Source organism: Trachurus trachurus (genome assembly GCF_905171665.1).
Source record: "Trachurus trachurus genome assembly, chromosome: 11".
NCBI classification, from domain to species: Eukaryota; Metazoa; Chordata; class Actinopteri; order Carangiformes; family Carangidae; genus Trachurus; species Trachurus trachurus.
Genome location: NC_139904.1, coordinates 27,776,129 through 27,786,986, shown reverse-complemented (window position 1 = coordinate 27,786,986; position 10,858 = coordinate 27,776,129). Strand labels below are relative to the sequence as shown.

Below are 10,858 nucleotides of genomic sequence, written 5' to 3'. Positions count from 1 at the left end.
AACCATCTCCTGCCTTATGGCAAGGCCAAAATGTTGAACTATCCCTTTAAGTAGACAACTTAGATAACTTACACCAAGGTTTTCCAAGTGAACTGAAACTTGACTTTCATTAATGTCTCCTTGACCATCACCATCCGGATGTTCTTCAGGAAATCTGGTCCTGATGGTTCCTTCTTCCCAATGACTCATGTCTGAATTTGCTGTCTTCATTTTATCATTTGTGTAATTTTAACTCATAAGTCACGCTCAAAGTTGTGTTAGTTCAGAGTCATTCATTCATCAAAGTTGATGTTTTCTCAACAGAGTTCAGCAGAAGATCCCAGAGATCGCCAGTCATAAGTCTGAACAGCAGAATCAACCAGACCTGGACTACATATTAATGGTCTGTACATAACACAGTTATTATTTCACCAGATCAACTACAACATAAATGTTTAACTCCAGGTCCAAACAGTCTCCATGTTGCTCTGTTCAGACCAGCACACTTTCAGATTGACACATGAATCACATGTTGTCTTCAGGTTAAATGAAATATTCAGTTTATCTCTTCCAGCTGCTGGAGAAGAACATTGCCACTTTTGTGAAAAAAGAGCTGAAAAGAGTCCAGATGCTCCTGACTCCAGATTACACAGGATATTTAGAGAATCCGAGGAAGGATGAGGAGATGGTGGGCAGTGAGGATGAGGAGCAGAGGAGGAGCAGCAGAGAGGCATTTCTGAAGATCACACTGAACTTCCTGAGGAGAATGAAGCAGGAGGAGCTGGCTGACTGTCTGCAAAGCCGTAAGATGATTTCTCTAAAGATTGAACATGATGGAGAAATGAGACGTTTACTGACATGGAGAATATATGTTTATATATACTTTTGAATTTTTGAATGAGAACTTTTTTATTTGTTGCTTGGTCTTTCAGAAAATCATGCAGCAGTTTGTCAAAATGAACTCAAATCTAACTTGAAGAAGAAGTTCCAGTGTGTGTTTGAGGGGATCTCCAAAGCAGGAAACCCAACTCTTCTGAACCAGATCTACACAGAGCTCTACATCACAGAGGGAGGGGCTGGAGAGGTCAATGATGAACATGAGGTCAGACAGATTGAAACAGCAGCCAGGAAACCAGACAGACCAGAAACAACCATCAGACATGTAGACATCTTTGAAGCCCCACCTGGAAGAAAAGAACCAATCAGAACAGTGATGACGAAGGGAGTGGCTGGCATTGGGAAAACAGTCTTAACACAGAAGTTCACTCTGGACTGGGCTGAGGACAAAACCAACCAGGACATACAATTCACATTTCCCTTCACCTTCAGAGAGCTGAATGTGCTGAAAGAGAAAAAGTTGAGCTTGGTGGAACTTGTTCATCACTTCTTCTCTGAAACCAAAGAGGCAGGAATCTGCAGCTTTGATCAGTTCCAGGTGGTCTTCATCTTTGACGGTCTGGACGAGTGTCGACCTCCTCTGGACTTCCACAACACTGAGATCCTGACTGATGTGACAGAGTCCACCTCAGTCAACGTGCTGCTGACCAACCTCATCAGGGGGAACCTGCTTCCCTCTGCTCGCCTCTGGATAACCACAAGACCTGCAGCAGCCAATCAGATCCCTCCTGAGTGTGTTGACATGGTGACAGAGGTCAGAGGGTTCACTGACCCACAAAAGGAGGGGTATTTCAGGAAGAGGTTCAGAGATGAGGAGCAGGCCAGAGAGATAATCTCCCACATCAAGACCTCACGAAGCCTCCACATCATGTGCCACATCCCAGTCTTCTGCTGGATCACTGCTACAGTTCTGGAGGAGGTGTTGAAGACCAGAAGGAGAGGAAAGCTGCCCAAGACCCTGACTGAGATGTACATCCACTTGCTGGTGGTTCAGTCCAAAGTGAAGAGGATCAAGTATGATGGAGGAGCTGAGACAGATCCACACTGGAGTCCAGAGAGCAGGAAGATGATTGAGTCTCTGGGAAAACTGGCTTTTGAGCAGCTACAGAAAGGAAACCTGATCTTCTATGAATCAGACCTGACAGAGTGTGGCATCGATATCAGAGCAGCCTCAGTGTACTCAGGAGTGTTGACACAGATCTTTAAAGAGGAGAGAGGCCTGTACCAGGACAAGGTGTTCTGCTTCGTCCATCTGAGTGTTCAGGAGTTTCTGGCTGCTCTTCATGTCCATCTGACCTTCACCAGCTCTGGAGTCAATCTGATGTTTGAAGAACAATCAACCTCCCAAAAGTCTGACCGATTACAAGACTTATCCAACCCAACAGTCTTCTACCAGAGTGCTGTGGACAAGACCTTACAGAGTCCAAATGGGCACCTGGATTTGTTCCTCCGCTTCCTTCTGGGTCTTTCACTGGAGATCAATCAGTCTCTTCTACGAGGTCTGATGTCACAGACAGGAAGTAGCTCACAGACCAATCAGAAAACAGTTCAGTATATCAAGAAGATCAGTAAGAATCTGTCTCCAGGAAAAAGCATCAGTCTGTTCCATTGTCTGAATGAACTAAATGATAGTTCTCTAGTGGAGGAGATCCAACAGTCCCTGAGATCAGGACGTCTCTCCACAGATAAACTGTCTGCTGCTCAGTGGTCAGCTCTGGTCTTCTTCTTACTGTCATCAGAAAAAGATCTGGATGTGTTTGACCTGAAGAAATACTCTGCTTCAGAGGAGGCTCTTCTGAGGCTGCTGCCAGTGGTCAAAGCCTCCAACAAAGCTCTGTATGTGTGCATAATTAACTGTGATGTTTTTCTTTTTTTGTAACTGGTTTCATTTGTTTTGTTGATTCCTTGTCACAAAACAACCTTCTTACAAAAACTGTTTGTAACAGGTCCCTTTGTTTTGTTGTTTACTTTTCAGACTGAGCGGCTGTAACCTCTCAGAGATAAGCTGTAAAGCTCTGTCCTCAGTCCTCAGCTCCGAGTCCTCTAGTCTGAGAGAACTGGACCTGAGTAACAACAACCTGCAGGATTCGGGAGTGAAGCTGTTGTCTGCTGGACTGAAGAGTCTACACTCTAAACTGGGAAATCTCAGGTGAGTGTGTAGTTGATGTGTATTTATGATACTGACCTCTATTTATTATAAAGTATTAACTATTTGTGTGTGTGTTTTTTGTTTTGTTTTTTACCTGTAACTCATATCCAGACTGAGTGGCTGTAACCTCTCTAAGAGAAGTTGTGGAGCTCTGTCCTCAGTCCTCAGCTCCCAGTCCTCTATTCTGAGAGAGCTGGACCTGAGTAACAATGACCTGCAGGATTCAGGAGTGAAGCTTTTGTCTGTTGGACTTGAGAGTCCACACTGTAAACTGGAAAGTCTCAGGTAGGTAGATTTTTGTCAAAGCTTTGATTCACATAGCTCATTACTACTTGTTGTACCTGCTGAAATCTTGATACATCTTTACATATTGTTGATCATCATAACTTAATCTGAGTTATGTCCTCTTTTCTGATTAACTGTGACAGCACTTATACTTAAGTAAAATATTCTGGTGTGTGTGCTCAGTCTGTCAGGTTGTCTGGTCACAGAGGAAGGCTGTTCTTCTCTGGCCTCAGCTCTGAGCTCCAACCCCTCCCATCTGAGAGAGCTGGACCTGAGCTACAATCATCCAGGAGAGTCAGGAGTGAAGCTGCTGTCTGCTGGATTGGAGGATCCACACTGGAGACTGGACACTCTCAGGTATGGATAAATGGACAGAGGATAGCAGCTCTCACACTGTGTCTCTGTCTTTCTGACTACAGTAACTGAGGAACTTGATGTTTAATGGTGGATGAGTGAAGGTGGATGAAGTTGATCCTGACTCTGTTTCCACCTCCAGGATAGACCACTGTGGACCTCAGAGACTCAGACCCGGAGTGAGGAAGTGTGAGTGTGTTTTATGTTTAATTCATGAGAACACAGCTTCACATGTTACACTAGATTCTTACATCTTCCAGACATACAAAGTTTTCCAGAGTTTCATTCAGTTTTTGTTTTTGTCAGAGAGGCTGGAAAGATGTTAGAATTTATTCACTTTAAAATCCACAAACAACAACCTGAAAACATTGATGCAATGAAACAAATATCTATATCATTAACAGTGGAACCCACAGAAACCCCAACACAACAGGATATAATTAATGTCACAAAGATGTTGAAAAGATGATTAAAGTGATCTGAGGTGGATTTACCTTCCAGATCCTCCCGGACAAATGTTTTTAGGTTAATTTAACAAACTCTGAACTCACAAAAATTCTGTACCTTTTTTAAGACAGGCATAATGTGACAGAACCATACTGAACCGAACACTGTCGAACTGTCTCTGTCTCTCTCTCTCTGGCGTATGTCCTTAGACCTTCAGTTCCGTCACAGATAACCAGTCCACACACAGCTAGCCAGTCCAGTGTATCATTGTCCAGGTCGATCAGGTCGCGATGACCATTTGGTGGCTGGTATACGGGGTAGCTGGAAACCACATGTTCCACAGTCTGCAGTGGATCTCCACATGCACAGAGGGTGCTGTTGGTGAGACCTCTGCATTGCTGCACCAATGCGACCCATACCTGTCCTCAGGGGGTTGAAGGTTGTCCACTTCTTTCGGGCAAGCACTTGCCGGAGACATCCGTGGGGTAGTGATGGAGCCTTGATGGTTCTGCTGCTTGCCACTGGTTTCTCCATCTTGCCTTGACCCAGGAAGTCTTGGTGGTGTCAGGTGGTGCTGAGCAGAGTGGTTCCTGGGCGTGTGGCAAAGGGGCATCAGGACTTGAGGGCATGTGCTGTGGTCTCTCTGTGACGATCTTGTGGGGGCAGTGGGAATCACATTTCTGTGCCTTATAAGCAAGGGCCAGCGTGGCTGCTTCTCGTCTGACCTCTGGTGGAGCAATACCAGTAAGGACAGGCAGTTGGTTTGTTGGGGTAGCTCGAAGGCATCCAGAGACAATCCGTAAGGCAGTATTGAAGGCAATGTTCAGTTTCCGAGGGGCTCAGTGGATATTGAACGAGGTCTGATTGATCCAGGTGGTGGAATGGTGAGTCACAATAACACCACATGTGGATTTCATGGCCTTGGCAGCAGTAAATCAAGTCCCTCGATCAGGCTCTTCTCCAACAGTAGGGAAAGTAGAGGTTCCCAGATAGCCAAGTCTGCCGGCAGGGGTTCTCCTTTCTTGGGCTCATTTCTTCTTTCTCTCTGTCTGCTGCCGATCATTTGGGGTAATGGGGTAGGCCTAGTGGCCAGTCCAGCGATGTTCTCTTGCAGCTTTGCTCCAGGTCCCGATTACGCTCCCCAGTTAAAACTCCTAACAGGTCTATACCCCAGATCGTGGGCTCCCCTTTGTCCCAGTTACATGTTTATTTCTTCACCTAATTTTTAACAAATACATAACCTCTACTGTATATGGTCATCTTTTCCACACCCCCTTTTGCCTAACTGCACTTCCTCTTTTATACATCAATGTATCATACACTAGGGCATACATTTCTGAATTCAGTCTTGTTACTGTTATTATTATTGTTGTTGATTATAACAATCATTAGTAAATGTAGCAAAGAGGCTCCAGTGTGTGTGTCCACTTCCACAGTGACTGGAGATCATAAAACAGAAGTATGTAAACCAGAATGTTCATTAACACTGAGTTCAGCTTTTTGCAGCTTTTGGACCCAACCAGACTGTTGTAAAACTTGTTAGTAGCAGATGACACTTTGAGATTTAATATCAGAGATGAGCGTGAGTGTGAGCTCTTTGATGGTGGCGATGACAGTTTCAGAAAGCAGGTGGTTCAGAGCTTCTTTGTTCTGCAGTGGAATTAGTGAGACTTAATTCACTACATGTGTTTATTAGTGTGGATCTCTATCAGCCTCATCTCCAGTCTTAACTCGTCTTAACTCTCACGTTTAGTAACTTAAAGTGATACGCCAACATTTTTTTTCCGTGTCTTGCCCCACTCCCGAGTCGATAACAAGCAGATAGACACCATCCTTTCGACTGTGCATGCAGTAACAAGGGAGATAGAGCTGTATCGCCTGTCATTAGCTTAGCTCAAACGCTGGAAGTGTATAGGAAGGGATAGCCTGCCTGCTACCTGAGCCGAAATCAGCAGTCAGAAGCTGATTTCATTTTAGCTCTAAACTCTAAATATATCACTTTATCAACATTTCAAACATTTTTAGGCGAGAAAGTAACCGTTTAGATCAGCAGTGTGTCGTTAATTTGTCTAAATACCAGCTGTTTACAATTTTGTTTGGACGAATTTGGCACTACTCAAGCTAGCCGTTGTGACCAACGCACTTCCGGTTACTTTCACAAAATAAAACACCTGTTGCCCTTTATATATCCTACAGAAAACCATGATGATAGAATTTGTGCTTTTACTTTGAAATAGGAAGCTGACCTACCCTCGATGTAGCTAGCTTCTCCTCCCTCCGTTTTGACCGGTCTTGTCCTGTTACCGGCATTTGACCGCTCAAGATGCCTTACTGGAGAGTTTTGTCAGCTCTGAGACGAAGATCGGTCCGTTTAGAGTTGCTGAAGAGTGTCTTTGATTACTTTAGGTGGAGGCAGGCTACCATTACCCGTTTGAGCTAAGCTAATTACGGGTGATACGGGCTCTCCCTCGTTACTGCACGCACAGTCGAAAGGATGGTGTCTATCTGCTTGTCATGGACTCGGGAGTGAGGCAAGAAACGTAAAAAAAGAAAAATGTTGGCATATCCCTTTAAATGTAGTGTAACATTATACACCAACCATACACAGTATAAAATCAGATAAAATGTAAATTTGAATGTTTCACTAAACTGCAGCTGTGTTATGTCTTGTTCTCTCCATCAGACGCCTGTGAACTGCAACTGGACATGAACACAGTGAACCAACACCTCAAACTGTCTGAAGACAACAGGAAGGTGACATGTGTAAGAGAAGATCAGTCATATTCTGATCATCCAGACAGATTTGACTACTGGCCTCAGCTGCTGTGTTCAACTGGTCTGAGTGGTCGCTGTTACTGGGAGGTTGAGTGGAGAGGAGTCGTTAATCTTTCAGTGAGTTACAGAGGAATCAGAAGGAAAGGAAAATGTGATGACAGTTGGTTTGGAGGAAATGATCAGTCCTGGAGATTGAGCTGCTCTGATGTTGCTGGTTTCTCTGTCTGTTACAACAACAGACAAACATCCATCTCCTCCTCCCGGGTCTCTCACAGAGTAGCAGTGTATGTGGACTGTCCTGCTGGCACTCTGTCCTTCTACAGAGTCTCCTCCGACACACTGATCCACCTTCTCACCTTCAACACCACATTCACTGAACCTCTGTATCCTGGGTTCTGGATCAGTCTTGGTTCTTCGGTGTCTCTGTGTCCTCTGTAGGTCTCACTGTCTCTACTGAGGACAGAAACTGTCAGACTCACACACTTACTGTACTGTAATATCAGTACGGGCGGCTGGTGTAGTTTTTTTTCCAGGGGGAGCTATACCGAACTTTCTGAGGTGTGTTACCCAATTTTCTGTACAATACAGCACTACTACGATTAACAACATTGTAAAAGACCAATACCACACATTTAGGCCCAGCTTCTATTTCACCTGTTCACTCTGAACTTTCATGGATAAGGAAGACTAACAACATAACCAAGAGATGAGAAACAAATGGGATGATAAATAATAGTTTTTACTGTGTTTTACGGCTGATTTAAAGGGGAATTGCTGCTTTTTACAATCTGGACCTTATTTATAGCATAAAATACGATCATTTACTCACCCAGATAACTTTTTTGTCATTACAAGTCGTTCTGATGAGCCGAGAGCTGGAGCTAGCCTGGCAGCCTGGCTGGCCCAGCCCCTAATAACACTATAAAAAGCAATTCCATAAGGAAACTGCGTGTGAATGCTGAAAGCCATTGTTGAAGCCATGCTAAATTAGCTGAAGAAATTGACAAAGAGAGCAAGTACAGGAATGACATGCAATAAAAATGTCTGAGGCAGGAATCAAACCTGTGACTTCATGATTGATATCCTAAAGCAATAACCTTTTGGCCACAGAGCACCTGACATGCAGTGAGCTTTATACTATCATGAACCAAAGACTGTCCGATGATAGCTAAATATATTGAAAGTCAAGAAATTATGTGAAATGCAAAGGCAGGAATTGAACCCATGACCTCGAAATCAGTACACCTTTACTCTGCCACTGGGCCACAGAATGCCTAAAATCACAAAGGTTCTATATTGTGATAAATCAAAGCTGTTTGAATGCTAGCTGAAAGTCCTGTGAACATTTTACAAGGACAAGTGTGGCTACAAACTGTTACCAAAATCATGAGTGTAGAGTGTCATTTGTGGTATCAGTGACAGTTTAAAGAGAACAGTTCCAGTCGCTTTTTTTTGAAGATATGAAAAAGGAATATAGAAGTTCAACACTGTAAAGGTTTGTGAACAATCCAAGAGTTTAATTAAGCCTGTATAAGTGAAAGTATGTGGAAGCAGTAGCCTACTTTAAGATTTTGAGGACCATCCCAATGCATCCTATGGGACAAAAAAATCAGAAAAAGTTTAATATTTGAAACTCACCTTTCTTCTTTTGTACGAGTTGTTGGATGACTGCATTTTCATTTCATTTACTTATTTCCTTGTCCTAAGTCATGTTTATGGATACACAGTTGAACATATTGTCATTTTACCCTCACTTTGCTGAATATCTGTTGATTCATGTCATAAACATGTTTTGTTCATTAAAAATATGTGGTGTTTATTAAAAATACATGTTGTTCATTCAAATCGGTTGTTGCTCATTGCAAAACAATTAGGCTATTAATTCTGTGATTTATACAGATATTGATCGCGCAATGTGACCACAATTACTACGCACGGTGGCGTGAGGGACATTTGAAACAGCTGTATCAATCGTCCCTGCAGCGACTACTGACACTTAAACCTGTTTTGCCTCTAAACTTCAAAACTATGACATTGCATACATTAGGACCTGTTTATGTACGAATTCATCTGTTGTTAGGTCATATTATTATTGCATGAAACACACAATACAACCTTTGATCACAAAAACTACCGCACGTAAGATTTTACTTTCCGTAGTCAAAAACCGGTTCGCGCTAATAACTTTTGAATGGCGTGACGTCATTTCACGAGCTTTCCCAGGATTAGTAGACCTGTGTTGAGTGCTGAAGGTATACGAAATTTGACGGCTGAAGCTTGTGTGGTTTTCGAGGAAATCACTGTGTATCAATCGTCCTGTCTATCAATCGACCCGGTGCTTACAAAGTATGTAGCTACCATAGCTAGACTGCAAAAATGGCCGGAAGATGTGAGAATAATAATAAAGAAAGATGGCCGTCACGAAGAACACATTCACACTAATAATAAAGAAAAAAAGGCTTCTTTTTTTTTTGATCAATATTTTATTTAATTACTCAAAAATTATGAAAAACATAATGTGAATAATACAGCGCACAAGGGAGTGTAATAGACAATAGACAATACTCACAAACAAGAAGAAAAAGGGGGGGGGGTTGGGCAGCACCAGAGCAGATGCACACAGAAAATAAGATAAATGGCTTTATTGTATATTGCACCAAACACCATGCCAAATATCTTGATGATGAAAACCTACCTGGCAATAAACCTTATTTTCTGATTCTACCGGTACCTTTTGATGTTGTCAAAACAACAGTATGATTAATTGAAATGGTGCAAAAGGTGAAATGCTGCCACCTAGCATGGTCTTACTGTATATTTTTCAAAGTCTGTGGGACATAACTTTCCAATGATTAAAGGGAGAGAAAAAACTAATAAACAAACTCATTGAAATAGTGTCTAGAATAGGTTTGAGGTGGGTGTGGTCAGTAAATCTGTATATAAATCTTATGCAGGGTATAAATTATATCTAGTATGAGGATGTGACTTAAGAAAAAAAATCAAAATCACTGTCTTCCTGTAAGGTGTAGCTAATGCCTTCCAGAGGCTATTTTGTCAGTCTTGGCATGTTTTAACGCAGTTTGTGATGAGATATTTTTCCACATGCACATACAAAACATGTAAACCATGTATTTTTGTCTCCATAATACACAGGATGTTGCACATGCATCCAGATGTCCAACATCCTGTGTATCATGGAGACAAAAATACATCATCATTACATAAATCTGCATACAACCATCAGTGGCATGATTTTGGTAAATGATTGATAATGAGGTGGAAAATCCAGTAATATCCTAGTTTATCCATATTTTTTTTCACTGTTTACAATTTAAAAAATCAACAGCTATGGTATGATGTTTCAGTTCAATTTCTAGACTACTCTGATTCAGCATGTAAAAAAGATGCAAGGTAATTACCAGCACAACCCCCCCCCCCCCCCCCCCCCTTTAATTTTTAATGCCATTATTTCCCAAACAAGTCAACGCCTCCACCTCCTCAGTGTAGGTTCTTATTTTGATCCAACAGTGCAAACAGAGCAAACAGCTTCAGAGACTCCTTAGAAAAAGTGATAGCAGATGAGAGGGAGGGAGGGTGAAGAGGGTGGGCATGTGTGCATGTGTCTGCTGTGAGAGAGAGAGAGGGACAGAGGGAGGTGCTGCATCAACCCGGCATACAGCAGCAGCAGCAGCAGCAGCAGCAGGCTGGGCTTAGGGCTCTATTGTTCCCTGTTTTATTACGGCCACACGCCGTTCTCTCTCATTGAGGACCAAGAGAGAAACAGAAACAGGGGAAAAGGAGAGCGAGAGAAGACCTCTGCCCCCTTTTTTCCCCCCAGGATTACCTCTCCTTGGACGCACTGGTGTGGACAAAGCAGAAGCGGAGAGCACACTTACTTCTCTAGCGCGTGGCCAGGCTAGCTGTTTTCCTCCTGACTGCATTGGGAACTACAGTACTTGCCATACGGCGGCC

The 10,858-nt window shown here is 42.9% G+C and overlaps 1 protein-coding gene across 1 annotated transcript; it reads left to right on the top strand.

The window, feature by feature from the left end:
- Window positions 1–658: 658 nt before the first annotated feature.
- On the top strand, window positions 659–7,324 carry LOC310993256 (protein NLRC3-like; the record flags this gene model as incomplete). The annotated part of the gene is made up of 7 exons (XM_083981570.1): window positions 659–782; window positions 912–2,712; window positions 2,852–3,025; window positions 3,137–3,310; window positions 3,494–3,667; window positions 3,807–3,853; window positions 6,795–7,324. The coding sequence occupies exons 1-7, from the start codon at window positions 665–667 to the stop codon at window positions 7,322–7,324; spliced, it is 3,018 nt and encodes a 1,005-aa protein (XP_083837696.1). The 5' UTR covers window positions 659–664.
- Between the last annotated feature and the right edge of the window lie 3,534 nt (window positions 7,325–10,858).